This window comes from Aquila chrysaetos, chromosome 11, assembly GCF_900496995.4.
Source record: "Aquila chrysaetos chrysaetos chromosome 11, bAquChr1.4, whole genome shotgun sequence".
Classification (NCBI taxonomy): domain Eukaryota; kingdom Metazoa; phylum Chordata; class Aves; order Accipitriformes; family Accipitridae; genus Aquila; species Aquila chrysaetos.
In genome coordinates, this window is record NC_044014.1 from 28,854,304 (window position 1) to 28,871,883 (window position 17,580).

The window sequence follows — 17,580 nt, forward strand, 5'->3', positions numbered from 1 at the left end:
ACTTTCTGGATATGGATCATAGAGAATCAAACTTGAAGGCAGGTGACAGTATCGCAGGTATTATGTGAAAGTGAACAAAAACTGCAGTGACATGAAAAACTATGGCTTAATTAAGCTATTGTGAATTTATTAGCATCTTAATACTAGACAAATGCCCTTAGAGTTTTAGCAGTTTCTTTTCGTTGCTAGTCTTACTGTGAGTTTTCTCACAACTTTGGAAAACAAGTCAATGAGTGTATAATAATTTGTCCTTCTTTTGAGTTCAAGTGAGACATTTGTACTTCATTTGGGACGCAACCCTGGCTGTAGCTATTTGGTGTGCTGTCTGATAGCACTAGGACAAGCACCTGACAGCTTTGTGTGAGTTTTCAGTTGACCTTCTATCCTATGTATGGAGTATAGTGTCCTACGGGGGGATTTGGAAAAGCTTTAAAATACAAAATAAAACCCCAAACCATTACCATAATCCCTTGCTGAAGCACAATATCGGTAGTTTCTTGTGGTAACAAATACTGAGAGCAAGAGCTGCTTTTTGTCAGTGTCAAATTATGTTTCCTAGGGGTCAGATGTGGCATAGCTCTTCGCTGATTAAACTTGACTTGTAGCCTTGTTAAGGGGATAAATATGGTGATGCTGTAATTAATGGATGTCATCAGATGCCTCAGAGACCAGAGCACTGAGCCACTCCACAAAGACGTGGTTTTCTCAAATGACAATTTATTCATACATAACAGAGTGGGAGGGAAGGGGAAGAGAAAGAAAGGCCACAACTTCTTTCTAGTTCAAATAGACAAATTAAACACGAAGATACAGACGCTAAATAAAACCTCTGCCAAGTACCCTTTCACAGTAGCATCTCTGCCAACACACACCTCTTTGCCCTTGTCTACAAAGGGAATAGAAGGCATATTATAATCTTATTTCCTCTTCCCCTCCTACTCAGGCACTGACATTTTCATAGTAGCATCCAGGTAAACAGCTTTGCTGATGCAACAAAACTGACATGCTTCCTTTTGGCAACTTGGTAACACCTAATTATATTGTGTCCTATCACTGATTCATGAAGTGCTGTCAAACCTGTTCTTCATTTTCTCTGTACCTGAATCAACAAAAACACATAATACAATTGTCTTCCCGTTTCCTGCTAATTGTTCTCAAAAATATCTTGAAGTTGTGGGTTTAAAAACAAGGAGAAGCTTCTACTTCTACAGAAGTAAGCCTTCACATTCATACAAACACTTTACAATTAATTCCCTTGCAGTTCTTGATTATATCTTTCTTTCTGTCTATTGGTAATTATAGTGACTTTCTCAATGGGGAAAGAAGTATAGGCTTTGAGTGTTGAGAGAAAAAAAAAAACCACAACAAACAATAACCAACAAAACAAAACCCAGAAAACTAACAGCCCTTGTTTTATTTATTTGAATTTGCTTTATCCATTTGCTTTAGAAAACTAGATCTCAGAAAAGACTTTTCTTCATAGGCTAGAAACTCCCAAGCTGTTAAGACTGGTGATTGACTAGCTAGCAGAGCTCAAATATAACTTCCTTTGTGGAAATACTGTGCATGTCACCTCAAACATAGCAACAAAACAGTTGCTGATTATTGTTAGGAGCTAGGAATTAACTATTAAATAATAAGCATCTTCACCTTGAGCAAGAGTACATTTGATAGAACTAGTTGGTGTATCTTGCAGGACTTACATATATAGGGTAGTAACAAAGTACAAAGGATGGTACGTAATTCATGATGGAAGTTAACTACATTGTGCCATTATAGTCACTGTTCTTTCCTTTCTCCTTCTGCACCACATCCCTTTTTCACATCATTTGTGACTATTTTGTCTCTTCCTCTTACACTTGGTGATTATACATAGACAGTTTCTGCTAATGGACTGCTAAGTTCACTGCTCAGCCCATGTCCTGCAGTTACACTGACAGCTTAGCAACTGCTGCTGTAGTCCATTTAGAAAATACTGCATGCAGGAGCAAGGGTTTGTATATAATATGATAAGCTATATATAAAGGTTGACAAATACTGCTTTACCATTTAATGCTTTTTCTCCCCCCTCACCCCTACCTCATCACATTGTGTGATCCTGTGAGCAATCTCCTTCAACTCTTTCATGGATTTTTCATCTTGGAAATCATAGGGGAAAGTTTCAGTCCATTCCTTCAGGAGCTGAATGATTTTGGCAGCGAAGGATTTTAGCTTTGCCTAAAAGAAACAATGAGTTGATTACCGACCACAAACCTTTCTGACTGCGGAGTAAATTAGCTGATGACGGCTGACGTAAAACTAAAGACACCCATGAAAATACTTTGCATTAGTAGAAGCTGAAGGGGATAACAAAGAACATATGTAACTGTAAGCCAGATTACTAAATAGTATGATTTAGCTTGCTCTCATGATAGCTTGGTAATGTCTCTTACCAAACACTGAAGATATTTTAAACGTTAGTTGTGTAAAGCTAGGAAGATGACAGAATAGTTTAAGTGACTTATTTGACTGAAGTCAATGGGACTTAAGCTGACTTATGCCATCTGAGGCAGCAGTACCTTAGCGTTTGAATTCAAATGCATACAAACTGCAGCACTCTACCAAGCATCTTTGATGAGAAGCGTTCACAAAGACATTTTTGTTCTGTAGAATTTATCAGACCCTCCAGATTAAGCTGTATATTGAAATAAATGAATGACAGGAAAGATGTGCGTGTTCTCTCCATGACATCTAAAACAAAATGGACTTTGTAAATAAAAAGTATTGGATCTTACTCAAAAAGCTATCAACCACAGAAAGGGGAGGGAGAGCTATTTTCTAAGTTCTTCTGTTACCTATGAATCTTCTAAGGCTTTTCATCAGTTAAACCTGAACTGGATGCCAATTACTCTACTGTCGTAGCAACAGAGAGCAGCATCAGTAAATCCAAGGGAGCACTCGTAAAATTGGAAGTGAGAGTGCTAAGAACACTTTTAATGAACAAGAAGAATCAAAACTTAATTCAGGTTATATTTATCCTCCCACCCAACTTGTGATGCACTAAGAGGAAGTTTTCATTTGTGTTCACCTCCCCACTTGTGTAAGCTACAGAAGTCCCGCTACACTGCAGTTCCTTCTTCCCACACACGGTGCCCTGTTCTCACTGCACTCTCCATCAGCTTCTTAGGGGTTACAGAAGGTGACTTAGCATGTGAGTGTCACTACAGGAAATCGGTGTATTTTCTTTTAAGACTAATAGAGAATGTCTTCCAAGAATTGGTAGGAACTCCTGCCAAAACATCATCTGATCATAGCATGTCCCAGTTTGTTTAATCAAAACCAAAAGTCAACGAAACTAAGCTATCTTTTGCCTTTTTTTTTTTTTTTTTTTTTAACATCTCGCTGGTATATGGCCAGCAGGAATATTAATAAGAACTCTGAAGTTAAAGCATGCACCCTTGAATCCTCAATGTGTAAATGAGCCAGTGCTCCTTGGAAGTCTGAAGGGAATTTTCTAGCTTTTTTTTCAGAGCTGCAAACTGCATTCTGGTAGCATGCTTTTTGTAGCTGTTTTTACTGATAGCACTTAATTGATCCTGCTAGTGAGAGAAGTACAGAATAGTTGGATAGTGAAGGCAAAAAGAAAACATCACCGTTCTCTTTGCCAGCAGTAGGCATTCCTGCAAAGCAGTATCTGCCAATGCCACTCCTGTGGAGCCCAGCTTCAAGGTATTTCTAAACAGTGTGGGACAGGGTTCCAGATTATAGTTGTCTGTCCTCCAAACTCCCATTGTTGTCTGCCTTGGGGAGAAGAAAATTTATACTTTGCTAGGAAATGCATGGAACCTGACATTATTAAAAGAATAGTCTGTAGGTGGTGATGGAGAATTTATTAGCCAGGCAGTGTGCTTCCATTCAATTAAACTTAACAGGTATGTGCCTGTTCTACTTTTGTTCACCAAAAGCTGCTACAGAACTGTTTTTTGGTCTTAATTATCCTGACTATCCTTTCTTTTTTAACTTTTGAAACTGAAAAAGGAGGGACAGGGCCCGGAAGGTTCCAAAACCCTTTCTTAGGCCGTGGCAAGTATCTCCATATGAACACTGATGTCCCATCTCGTGTATCTGCTTATGAGTTGCTGGGGTTTGCTTCCTTCATGATGGAAAACTAGGCATCTGTTGCAAGACAAACTGCAAACCATATTACTCTTCGTGTAATTACCCTTCAGGTGTAAAAAAGCTTAATGTTTTATCAGATGCTTTTAATGCTCATGAAAATAAGGTATGCTTTCCGAGAGCAACACTAAAAAACATTAATATAGCAAAACATGAGATTCCTGTTTCACGTGCACTCTGATGAACCCCAAAGCCGCGTGACAGGCTTGATGCATATATTGTGTGATAACCTAGATAGAAATCACACAGATATGTGGGTAGCAGCACACGTTTTCCGTTTTGTCATGGTTGCAATAAACCTACCAACCTACTTATTCTGTAGTCCTACTCCAAATGTGAGCCTCCCCTTGTGAGGCCTAACACAGAGTTCTCTGGAGTCTAAGGGAATAATTCTTCCACAAATATTTCTTTGAGAAGAAAAATAATTCTATTGATTTAAGTACTGTGGATCAGCCCTGTTCTGCATGAGACAAGACAGGATTGAGAAACAGCTACCAATTAGAAAGGAAGGCAATAGCAGTACTGTGCTTGTAGGAAAGGGAGGTTTAATGAGAATGACCTGGTTATGAGTATTGTTCCGATTTTTTGGTTTTAAAAAGGAGAACTTATTGGTAACAAAAACTGAGGGAAATCATAATTTCTGAAGGGACTTATGTATTCCGAGACGGGCAAGACAAGCTTAATAGAAATTAACTTCTTCCTTCTCTTTTTATTTCTTTCTTCTTTAGTTTTTGGTTTAAAAAAATACCTTCAAGCTGCAAAAATAATGCACCACAATTTTAACAACAGGTTTTTCTACTGGATAATACTATACAAGTGCTTTTTCCTGTGACAATCTTGTTTGAGTTTTTCCAATCTCTAATGCGCTTACGGAGAGTTAAATTTTATCCTTTCTGGTCAAGCTTAACTACTGACTTGTATATTATAATTGACGTCTCAAACTGTGAAACCCTTCCTTTTTATGAGTGGCCAAAAGGACTCTAAGCGGGGTCCAAGACATCTGTCGTGGTTTAACCCCAGGCAGCAACTAAGCACCGCACAACCGCTCGCTTGCTTGTTCCCCCCCACCCAGTGGGACAGGGGAGAGAATAAGGGGAAAAAAAAAAAAAAAGTAAAACTCGTGCGTTGAGATAAGAACCATTTAATAGGACAGAAAGGAAGAAAAAGATAATAGTAACAATAATAAAATAACAATAATAATAAAAAAAGAATTGGAATATACAAAGCAAGTGATGCACAATGCAATTGCTCACCACTCGGCAACTGATGCCCAGTTAGTTCCCGATCAGCAATCCGCACCCCCAGGCCAGCTCCCCCCAGTTTATATACTGGGCATGATGTCCCATGGTATGGAATATCCCTTTGGCCAGTTTGGGTCAGGTGCCCTGGCTGTGTCCCCTCCCAACTTCTTGTGCCCCTCCAGCCTTCCTGCTGGCTGGGCACGAGAAGCTGAGAAAAAATCCTTGATTTAGTCTAAACACTAGTTAGCAACAACTGAAAACATCAGTGTGTTATCAACATTATTCCCATACTGAATCAAAAACATAGCACGATACCAGCTACTAGAAAGAAAATTAACTCTATCCCAGCTGAAACCAGGACAACATCCTAGAGCATTTTTCTTCTTAATTCACTTTGCTCTGGATTGTTTTCTGTAGGACTCTTTGGCTAGCCAGTAACATCAAAAACAAAGGAATGATAAGTATTGTGGTGTGTAACCTCAAAACCTGGCTCCTTGCCACTTTTTCAACTCATGCTATCCAGGCAACAAGTCAGCCAGCTTCTCATCTTAAGAGAGATTTGCATAAGCAAACTCTATCAGAAATGATCAGAGCTGCTTAAACTACTTCTGCCAGCTATTTCCTGCTACGAAGCCACTTAATTAGAAGGTGCTGGTAGCTGATGATACCTTAACGAGTTATGACTGTGAATACATAGAGTGTCTTGAAAATTTATATGTTGCATGTGAAATGAGCTTTTATTTGTTGCCAGATAGAAAAACAAATGTTTGCAAATGCTAGCGGCCAAACTATTCTCTAAAACATACAGGTGCTTGCAGTAGAGGACAGTAAAGTAGTCATTTGAGAGGGATGTCAGAAGTTTATGTAGTGTTTTCCAAGAATTTTGTGTTTAGTGGGCAGGAAAAAATTACAGTTTATATTAAGGGGGTAGGAAGGGATCAAGGGCATAGTAGGAAAAGCAACCAGTGAAGCATGTAAATTAAAGCAGCCTCCCAAACACTCATGTTTTATTGTCACTCTGCTGTTTGTTGGTTTTCCTGTAGGCCCATTTCCAAACTGTCAGCAGAAGGTGTAAGAGCGTGGGTGTTTGGAATATGAGCTGCTCTGTTTTACATCCTGCTGTTAGGATGTAATGCTATTTCGTTTCAATGTGGAAGCCATGATTTTTTTAACACATCTGCTGAAAAGCCAGAATAATACTCCTTTACAACTAGTATCTTATCTTTAAACAGCCAGGTGATTTAGTCCCCAGATACTGTTTTCATTTTAAAATCTCCTAACTATATTGTTATTCATAGAAATTTCATCTTGTATCCCATTATTTTTAAATCCAAGTATTTCACATATGTATTTTGACACTAGCTACTGACAGCAGTCTTCATATGTCTACAGATCAGCTTTACTCATTCCACATTTCAGATGGTCCCAGCATCTCTTACAAGTTCCTACCTCTGTTGTTTAGTTACGTGTTGCTGAGGAACCACTACAATTTACGGAGCATCAGTTTGAGGTTGCTCAGTCACAAATCAGTTTGGCAGCGGCGATGGGAACAGTTATCACCTCTGTGTACAAAGCTGGGTGCAGTGGTTCTTGCACCTTCTCTCCCCGACCCCTTGAATTCCCCAGCACCTACACAACAAGTTACATAGCTATTTGGGAGAGTAGATCAGGGGACTGACCTGGATGAAAGCCAGTTTGCATTAAGTGGTTGGTTTTTCCTGTGGAGTAATTTTGTGACATAATATGAGACTGCGCCCTAGGAACAGTAGGGGAGAAAGAAGCCCTTAGGTCAGTATTGCTGTCAAAAGCTCTGTTTTGCCAAACCACAGGGTTACCTTTTATGCTCCCCACTCAGTTGTGATACACTAAAGAGAAAACAAAATGGGTCTATCAACATGCTGAAGATCAGGAATGTGAGCATGTAACTTCTCACCATAGAATAATGGATCCAAAACGTGCCCAGGATTTGAACAATTTCGGTCTTTAAATACTTGCTGATTTCATCCTTGCTTCTGTAGCTCTTATGTGCGTCCCATCTTGCACTGTTCTGGTACTTCAATTTCAGTCAAAAGCCATTCAGTACACACTTTCCATAATGGTGAGACTTAGATGGGCTTAAGTGCATACCGTAAACTGATCCAGTTTGGTTTAATCGGTTGTAGTAAAACTGCACAGTCACATGTGTCAGCACAGGCTACCATTTTAAGTAGTGCATCCCTTTATTTTCGTGAGAAGTAACTTCCTGATTTACTGTTACATCAAGTTAAAACACCCCACCAATAACCTACAGCAGAGCACTCAACTCTAATAGGATGATGAGGGTGACTGGAGAAGAGGAGGGAATCAGATTCAAGAAAGGTGAAAGTCTGAAAGTGCAAAGCGACATACGGGGCAGGTTTCATGGCAGATACACATAGCTCCAGTGCACGCACCAACCTGTAGCTCATGAGCAAAGTTATATTTCCAGCTGCTGTATCCGACTGGTAAGATAGTACATAACCTATGTTTGTGGCTAGCAAAGAAGCAACAGTACTTCAAGGAAAAAGACCCAAATAAAAGTGCATCCAGTAACACATGCCAATTACAATTTCAATTTATTCTTTATCAATCTATTTAGCTTTACAACGAGAAAGAGAGTGGGAAATAAAGGACAGTAGCACAGCTAACTGAAGGACATAATGGTTTGTTTACCTTTTCTGCCTCAGTCCCCGTTTCTAGCTGCTGCTTCTGTTTAATGCAGATCTGCCCCACTTTAGCCAGGAGCTCGTGTGGGTGAATGAAGACTCTTGAACTCAATAGGAAAGTGAAGATATAAGTCCTCTGTGGAAGCAGAGAGGAAAAAAACCAAAAAAACCCCAAGTTATATAACTTTAACAGAAATAATCTGTCTTCCTTGGAAAAACTATTCCATAAACCACAAATGTAACTTTCCTTCATTTAAACTTTTTATAATTCTTCCTGTCTCCAGAGACGTGGTGGTCTTTTCTAGCTCTGTAAAAAGGAAATGTTGTAGGCTTCAAGGCTGTTAACTGTGGTGTTTTCAGATTGCCAAATTATTTCCCTTTAAAATGCCAAACTTAATATGCCCAACTAGTCATCACTTGCCAAAAAGACAAATGAAGTATGTCCGATGTAGGGCGTTATGCCTCTTGAACACCACTATTTCTGCTGCTTTGTTTCTTTAAGAGTGATTGTTTTTCACTGAGCTGCAGAAAACTGCTTCATGTGTATTCCAAACCACAGCTGTAATTTCTTCATGTATGAGGGGTTTTTGTTGCTTTTTCCCACAATCACTGACACAAGGATTGTGGCCGTATGACAATAATTTAGTTTTAAGCTTGACTTTACTTATTTGGGGCCTGTTTCAGAGTCTTTTGAGTATGAACGCTGCTAATAAATGCCAACAATTATTACTTCTCATTAGAAATAGCCTCTCTATTTGTATTTTAAAAGCTGTATTGCAGTGTATCCTGAATCATACTCTGGACAGTTTAGTTGAAGTGAGGATGCCTTCATGCCCTAGTCTTGCTTCAGTGTTTGAAATTTGGCTTCGTATTTGAATGTAATTTCCTGAGTAATGACAGTAGCACCTCATAAGCACTTCTGTTTTTCCTTTAGGCTTTCTGACAAAATTTGGAGTTAGGAAATTGTAGGGGATCTCCTTGACAATGGATTTCAATAAACAATCATTATGTTTGCAGTGTATACTGTTACTTTGCACCGTGTTTTTTTAGAGATGTGATTTGGCAGGCCACAGCTAAGTGTGCATATAAATAGTCAATGTGCACATATACCACCTTGGACTGGCAAGTAAATTGAGACCTCTAAAAACTTAAGACCACCTGTCTAATATGTGGCATCTCTGCTATCAGCTACTGAATTCTGCTGCTTGCAGTCTCTAAAACACACTTTGTAGTTAAACAATAACAGTATCTTTAGGACTTCAAAAAAATTATGGGGTTTATCTCTCTAATCACAATAAAACGTGCTATTAATGAAAAATGTTTCCACTTCTTCAGTACTCAGTGTGCCCTATAATATAAATTTAGCACTAAAAACTTCCAAATATCAGAAGGGAGAAAAGGAATTTTTTTTTTTTTAACAAAATGAATAAAACTAACTAAAAGTCACAGTGTTCTGGGAGTAAGTGAACAGTATAATAGATTAAGCATATATCTATTAAACATCCCACTCTGTCCTGAGCTTGTGGAGGAAGCTAGGGAAAGAGTGGAGTGTGATACAGAAGAGGCATTTAAAATGCTCATTCTGATTTGAAGATCTTACTAGCACTGGGGTTCATGTATTAAATTAGGAACAGCATTAATTCTCTACAGTCAGAACTGGAGATAATCCATAGTCTTTGCCTCTCTATTGTTTATGAATAGAGGAAGAGAGGAGGAGAAGGGTTGCCTGGATGGACATTTTGGATCAGGTTCTTGAGTAGTGCTTCCACTGATGCCTACAGAAGATGGACAGCTGGGGCCACCTAACAATCAGGCTCTTGGTGACTTCGAGCAGGTGGCCAGGGCAGTGACAGGACACTGACAGCGTGGCCTCCATTCTTGATGGCGTGGTTGCAAACATCCCCTACAAGTGTACATTGGGAAAATTTAAGAAACTGGGCTTCTGTTTGGTATTTTGTTTATGTCCTTTTCCAGAATTTGAGAGTTTATTTTTACAGTTACAATGACAAAAAATTGAAGTTCATTAATTTAAGAAAGAAATTCAACGTAGTTCTTACGCCTACATCTAGAAACAGTTGATGACATTGTGTCAGCTTTGGAGAAGCTTTATAAAAATCTATAGTAGGGTATGCAGTGTGTTATGGATACTAAAATTAGGCTGAAGAGCTAACCTGATTCACAAAAGGGGACTTGGTTGTGTTATGGGACAACGTATCACATCTTTTATTCTTATGTATGTGGGAACGATCCCTAAACTGTTACACACCCCATTCGGAATGAAAGCAAGAGAAAGAATAGTGTTGGGTTGTGAGATTTTTTTTTTTTTTTGGGGGGGGGGGCAGGGAAGTTGGGGTTGTTTGTGTTTTAAACTATGCCTGGTTATCCTCTGTTATTTTTTCGTAGCCAACTTCTGCATTCATTTCTATCAGTGTTGTCTCTGAACTTAAAACTGTGAGTCTGGACTATCTGGGAAAGGAATTTAGCTGTTGGGTGTGTCAGCTGTCACTGGTTGTGTGAAAATTTTTGTTCTGTAAACATGAAGCAGCCCTCACTTTTATCATATTTTGCATTTGAGAGAGATGGGGAATTAAAAAAAAAAAAAATTACGGACTTTTGATACTTTCATCCCTTCACCACATTCTTGTTTTGGGAGTTTAGAAGCCTGTCTGAAAGATGCCTGTACATGTAAGTAGCAGGGAACCACAACTTAAGCCATGCTGCCCTGCAAGTGACCTTTGCTCTGATAAGCTGGAACACATTCTTTTAAGGAAAGATATAATTTTGCTTCTCGTACCAATTCTAGTGTTGGTCTCCTTGGTGGAAGTTTGTGTGATGTGGGACAGTGTTTATCCAGAGTGACTCTGAGAAAGGCCTACTCAGAGTATCATTTCCCTGTTGTTATACTGCAAGAAAAGTGTGACCCAGATGACCTGTGCTTTTATTTGGTTTCTTTGATATGTTTTATATGATGTTCAAAAAAGTGCTGAACTGGCAAGATGCAGGAAGATATATGGCCATGGAAGTGTGTACTTTCCATTTTAGGGTTGCTGATGTGTCTCCAATCAGTAATATCTGTACTGGACCCACGCAGTGCTTTTCCAGACAACACTGGACTACTAGGTTTTAGAAACAAATTATTATTACTTCTGGAACCCATCTGCTGTATTTTTATTCAATTTTTTAAGTCACTTAACTGGAACTAGGTTCACTATTTTGGAAAACAAAATTGTTCCATTATGGTCAATCAAGATACGCTGGTTTACAATATATTGGTATCTAACTGGGGGTGGGGGGTTCATACTTTTGTTGCTTATGCTGGCATAGACAAGGAGTAACTGCAACTAAGAACCAAATTAATAATCATAGGTCTGACAGCAGTATTGACGCCCATCTCCTTGTCTCTCTGCTAACAGCCACTCCCTATCCAATAAAGAAAATTCAGGCTGAACTGAGCCATACATTTCAGCTTAGCAGTAGGTCTTGGGGCTTAGGAACACAGTTGTTTTGAATAGGAAATATTTCATACTAATGTCACATGCCTTATCTAGATCAAGGATTTCTGTGATTTGATGCACCTGCACTACTATACCTATATAGGCTAAATGTTCTAACAGTGTAAAAAACCTACACTATCTCAGAGGCAGTCCCCTAATCATGAAGCTGATGGTTTGGAGAAGGAAATTTAGCTATGAAGCTAGCTGGTTTGACAAAGAATGATTAAAAAAATGCTTCCATAAGCTATGAGATTGAAAGTTAAGCTCCATTTATCCTACAAAAGTGACATGTATTTGGGAGAAGAGGCAAAAAAAAGTCCTTTCTGCACTTGGAACAACGTAAGCTGATACAAAAGGGGCTTGTGCTTTACAAGGGAATAAGAAGCCAGATTCCTTTAGTGCCTAAAGTTGTTGCTAAGAGATGATCTGAATTATAGTTAAAAAAAAAATAAAAGTGTGAGCACACAAGCCTAAAGAAGGAATTGTTAATCTCTGACCCAAGAATGCACTGATGTCTTCTTGAGGAGGAAAAAAAGAAAGAAAAATATTTTCTTTGTGCTCTCACTGCTCATTCTGGAACTTCTTGTTTGTGAAATATTTTCTTGAAACGTTTTCTTGCTTGGGCACAAGGGTTGCAGACTGGTACATTCCATTCCTAACCTCCCGAACTCTTCTGTCTCATGAGTATACATTTTTCTATGTGCTGAACAAGTCCCTGTACACAAACAAGCCTCAAAAGAGCAGTACACAAATGTAGGCCCTTATCTTTCCCATCCTCCCTTGCCTGTCTCGTGTTCTGCCAACATGGCAAATACATTTTTGTTTTGCCTCTGTAACCAGCATAGAAAGATACTCTGCGTTTGCTTTTCCCCCCACGCCCTTTTTTTTCTGTCTGGAAGGTTACTGTGATCTTTTAGCTTAATGTCCACACAGGTGGGAATGCCTTCCAAGTATGGTGCTCAGATGGACTAATCAAAAAATTTGGATGAATACTGCAACTTACAGATATGTCACTCTGAAACTAAGATAATCTCTGCTAAGGTTACCAACAGCTTCTCATGGTGCGAATTAATTGGTGATGCCTTGCTGCCTGCCTTTGCATGTATAGCCAGAGACATGTGACTGAGAGGTGTTTATACCTTTCTCTTGAACATACAGTATTGGCTACTCTTCTGACAGGATACCAGCATAAATGGCTATCACTCTAACCCTCTGTGCCAACTAAAAATAGAAATGAGCATGAAATTAAGTATAAACATGCAACTGAACTGAAACAGGAAACTCGGATTTGAGGATGACTCAAATACAGCTCCTTCTTCATGTTGTTCAAAGCTTATTTATCTACTCACTTCATAATTAATCCTTTCAGCTAAATTGGGTGAGCTGATTTAACTAAAAGCATGTGTCCTGCTGTAGAGGAGATGAATTTGGTTTAATGCTGTTTTCCAAGTCCCTATCCCTGGAGTTCCCTTGATTGCTTCTGTTGTATCTCTCTCAGCTGTCAGCCTGCTGTCTATTTAAACAGCAGCCTCCCAGGGTGGGGTCTGTGACTGCCTGGTTTGCAATGCTCCCTTGCATGGGGTATGGGATAGCACGATGGAAACTAACAGCATTCCAAAATAAGCTGTAGACCCCTTAAGTAATGCTCACTTTATGGAACCAGTTTCAGAGTAGCTGTGTTATAAATAGATCTTACGTTACAAGTTACAATAAGGGATGTGCATTGGCAGCTCCTTAAAAAACTTAGCTATAGTCCAGAAATCCAAGCAGCAAGTAACTATATTCTAGTATCACACAAAAGACAAGGAACTGACTCGTTGGAAGGCTTAACTACAGCAGCCTAAAGCTATTCCACTGGTACATCATACCCGGCTCTACCCGCTGCTTTCTTCTGCGTGTCTGTTCTACAATATGTATTTGGGGGCAGGGAGAGGGAGCGGAGATTTAATGTCTAACAATGGTTATCCCTCTGTGTCTTATAAAGGACTTGGTACTAAGTCAGCATCTGTCAAAGATAGTACAGTTGTACGTTAGCCATATTTAAATGCAAGGTTTAGGATTACCTTTGAACTGGAATGTTAAAACATCCTGGGTTTGCTTTTTTGAATCTTCCACTGATGATTGCTGGCAATTCTGCTGCTTATACCCACTGAACTCTCATACAGGGAGTCCCTTTTATGTGCATGGTGATTGTGAAGATGGGTGGTGTATATGTAGGAGCTTGGAGGGACTTTATCGTGACTGATGTGAAACCACAGTAACAAGTTTTATACGAATTAGACTGAGAAACGTACAAGAAGATACAGCACAGCCTGCTACTGCAGGCATTAAGTTCAACATACAAGTTAATAGTGATTGCAATTTCCTGCCCCCTTGTTAGTCTTTACAAAGAGCTGGGATGCTTCTGCCATAGCTGCCACTTTTTCAGAGCTCAAATGGAATATATGCTATATAGCCTCTCTGATCTTTGGCAACTTGTTTAAATATCATCTTTCATTAATGGATACAAGGGTAATTTTAAGTGATAAAGTGATCTCTTAATAATATCCTAGGTTCAGAATCTTACTGCATGCCTTGGAGTTGTAAGTAGTATTTACTTCAGGGGACTGCACTGAGGATGTTTAATCAGTTGCAAAATCATTTTGAGGCTCAGGAATATACATTATTACAGTGCTGGCCCATTAAAATGTCTTGAGAAAGAGAGCATTTTAATTAAAATCTATTTTTGTTTTTTTTACGACGGCCTAACTAGGAGATGCATAGAAAATTAAGGAAAAAAAATACTAGAGCTGATTTCAGGTCTGCTTCCCTAGGTAGGAGCTGGTTAGTAGTTAATCTTGGCTGCATTAGAGCTAAAGCAGCTTAGAGGGATTGAAAATTCTGTAGCTAATGCTGCTTTTAATTGGTTCTTAAGGCACCCATTTGGGTTCAACATGGCTTTATCTTTCTAACAAGTGTTCTCATTTAAAATCAGAAAGGACAGTATCTCCATTGAGCAACATCTTTAGTGACTGAATATTGCAAGTAAAATAAATGCATCTTTAGCCTACATCTTAATCTTGAATCAGATGGAGGTAGAATTTCTTGAGGAAGCACCAATCCAGATACTAATGCAATAAAACCATGGGAAGGAAAAAAAAAAAAACAACCAAACCCCAAACCTTCAGCGGCTACTTACATCTGGATAATAGTCCATGGTGGGCACCAGGCGCTCTATCAAGGCCTCCAGCGATCCAGAAACAAGGTTCCCATCCTGATAAACAGGGTCCACACACCTATCTCCCATATCTGGCTGCACTTGTCCACTACAACTGGAACCAAGCATGGTGGAAAATATTGGCGTCTGGGGCATAGTTTCCTGCAGAAGCGGCAAAAAAAAGAGAAAGGGTTAGGCTTTTTTTCAGGATGTCTTATGTGTGGGTTTTGCAGAGGCATACATTAAACACAATTACATATTTCACTGAACGCAGCCTGGGCATTCGAGCTAAGTTCTGAATCCAAGCAGTCACACATCTGTAAGCTGGCTTTGGGGTTTGAAATGTACTTTAATCTATGTCACTAAGGCTGTAGATGCAGAAGCTGTAGAAATTTTCCTCACTGTACTTGATTTCTCCTTTCTCCCCAGTTTTCCCCTGGCTCTTTATGCATAAAACTATACAGGGATGAACATGCCAAATGCTTTCTGAATTTCAAAGATACTGAAGCAGTGCCTTACTGAACAAACAAACAAAAAATACTGTGCCTTAATGTACCTCTTTTTGAAGTCGGACCTTTGACCAAAATACTTGATTTGTGATGATAAATCATTCACCACTTCTGTAGCTAGATGTAATCCAGGTCTTGACAGTAGTGCATCTTCTCCTGCACATATACATCACTGGCAACAGTAGGGTATGTACTGTCTGAGCAGAATTGCCTTTTTTTGTACATGAAACCATGAACTGGGTGGAACTGAATGCTGTGACATATACTGTAACAGACAACTCGAATAACAGTCTCTTTGGAGATTTTTGCTTAGGAAACAAACCTGCTGTTGCAACACAAAAGCCACACGAAGGTTTGGGGTTTCCACCCCCCTCCTCTTGGCCACAAGCTATATCAGTATACCATAGTTACCAACTGTGAGTAAACTGTGGGGGTTTTTTGTTTGTTTGTTTTAAACTGGCTACAGCTTAAATATATGCAGAAGGCTAAACAAAACATCCTGCTACTCTATGTAAAGGTTGAAAATACTATTCAGCAGCAGTATCAAAACAGTCCCGTGTCCCATCCCTGTCGTCCCCCCCCCCCCGCCCCCCCCCCGGGCTGCTGAGATAGTTAAGACTGTTTAGAAGGTAAAGTGCAAAGAAGGCAGCGTTAACTCTTTAGCTGCTGTCTTAACATCTGTGAAACAAATGTGATATTGTCACACTCTGAACAGCGCTTAGGTAGGTAAAAAGGATTAGGCCATTACCAGTACCTTTAAACTGACAGCTGTTTCTAACTGCACTTATGTCTTATGCCTAAGTGCTCTCTTAAACTAGTTTTTGAAAAATTGCTAAAGCCCTAAACTCTTAAATGCTATAAGGTGTGGGCTTTGGTGGGTTTTTTTGTTTGTTTGGTTTGGTTTTAGGTAGCTCTTGAAACAACTGCAGAGAAAAACTACTTTGTATTCTTCTAATGCAAGGCACATTCTTCCTCTCAAACTCTCCAAAGCGATCATTCATGTTTACAACCTGGGATACAAAACATTTTTCTGTTTTTAAGCTCAGATGAATGCTAGGTACATTGGTAAGGAAAACATATCAGTATTAACAATACTTGTTCATCAAGGTGACAGATTTACTTATATATCAGGCTGATAAGTAGAATTGTTTTGTGGCTTAACCAGAAGACTTTTATGTATTCGTACGTGACACAGATATAAGGGAAGTTAAAATACAGCAGCTGTTTAACAGCGACTAGGAGGGAGAGTACTCTAAGGAGTGGAGTTCAGTTTCAGAAGTTCAGGACAGAGTCAAATAAAACAGAAAATTCAGTATCTAATGGCATATCAAAAGAAATGAAAAATGACAATTCTGCACAAACGTGCATTAAGGTTACTCAGTATTTCACAGATTTATCTGTTAGGCCTAAGCTCTGCAGTACACAACAATCTGACAAATCACCGGAGCATATGATGAAGCAGCCAGCTTTGCTATGCATACTATGTAAGTCGCCAGCAATTTGTTTTTTTCCCTTTTAAGGTCCATAGCAATGAAGCCGAAAGCCATTTCTCAGGCTGGACAGGCTGTGATGGGCACTTCAAGCTAATAATATGAAGTTGCACAGGGCTTTACGGGAAGTTAACCACCAACCGAGCACCTACTGAAAAGATGCTTCAGGAGGAAACGCGTGCCGGTTTTGCCATCAAGTGTTTTAAACTCCTCTAAGCCGTTCGCTGCCGCATCGGTTTTGTTTTTAAAGACCCTTTTCGGGAGCAGCCTCTACCGCTCTTGGCCGGATTGCAAAGGCCGGGAGGCGAGCCCGGCTCTCCCGGCGGGGCTGGCTGCTGCCACCGGCGCCCCTTTCCTACGGCGCCGGCTCCAGCCCCGCCGGCGCAGCCAAGGGCCCCGACCGCTGAGGGGGCGGCAGTTAATACCCCCGTCGACAGCCGCAGCCCCCTCGGCCCCTGTCACCCACGCGTTTCGCTGAAACTCGCGCTACTCCGCGGCCGCACGCCCCCGGCTCCTCGGGGGCAGCACCTGCCGCCCCCTGCGCCCTCCCGGCGGCGGTCGTCGGCCACCCCGGGGGCCGCGGACAGCCCCCTCTCGCCCCTCTCTCCCTGCCGCAGCACTCCCGCTCCGCCGCCGCCGGCGGTGGGAGACTCTCGCTGGCGTCCCCCGCGCGGCGGGACCCCGGCGGGGCGGGCTCCGGCGCAGGGCGAGTTCGGAGGCGAAGCCCCCCCACCCCGTCCCTTTGACCGCCACGGGGCGTTCCCCCCTCGGTACCACCGAGCCGCCGCCACCCCGGGGCTTTGCCCTGTCG

The 17,580-nt window shown here is 40.6% G+C and overlaps 1 protein-coding gene across 4 annotated transcripts in view; it reads right to left on the minus strand.

Moving 5' to 3' along the window:
• Nucleotides 1-17,580, minus strand: part of RASGEF1A (RasGEF domain family member 1A) — a 176,089-nt gene that overhangs the window by 11,101 nt on the left and 147,408 nt on the right. For 3 of the 4 annotated variants that reach the window (XM_030030738.2, XM_030030740.1, XM_030030739.1), the window contains 3 exons: nucleotides 14,753-14,932; nucleotides 8,088-8,216; nucleotides 2,080-2,217 (listed from right to left, as the gene is read on the minus strand). In XM_030030738.2, coding sequence (XP_029886598.1) covers nucleotides 2,080-2,217; nucleotides 8,088-8,216; nucleotides 14,753-14,932 — 447 coding nt within the window. The remainder of the gene's footprint in view (nucleotides 1-2,079; nucleotides 2,218-8,087; nucleotides 8,217-14,752; nucleotides 14,933-17,580) is intronic. The other variant, XM_041127334.1, reaches the window with a different exon arrangement.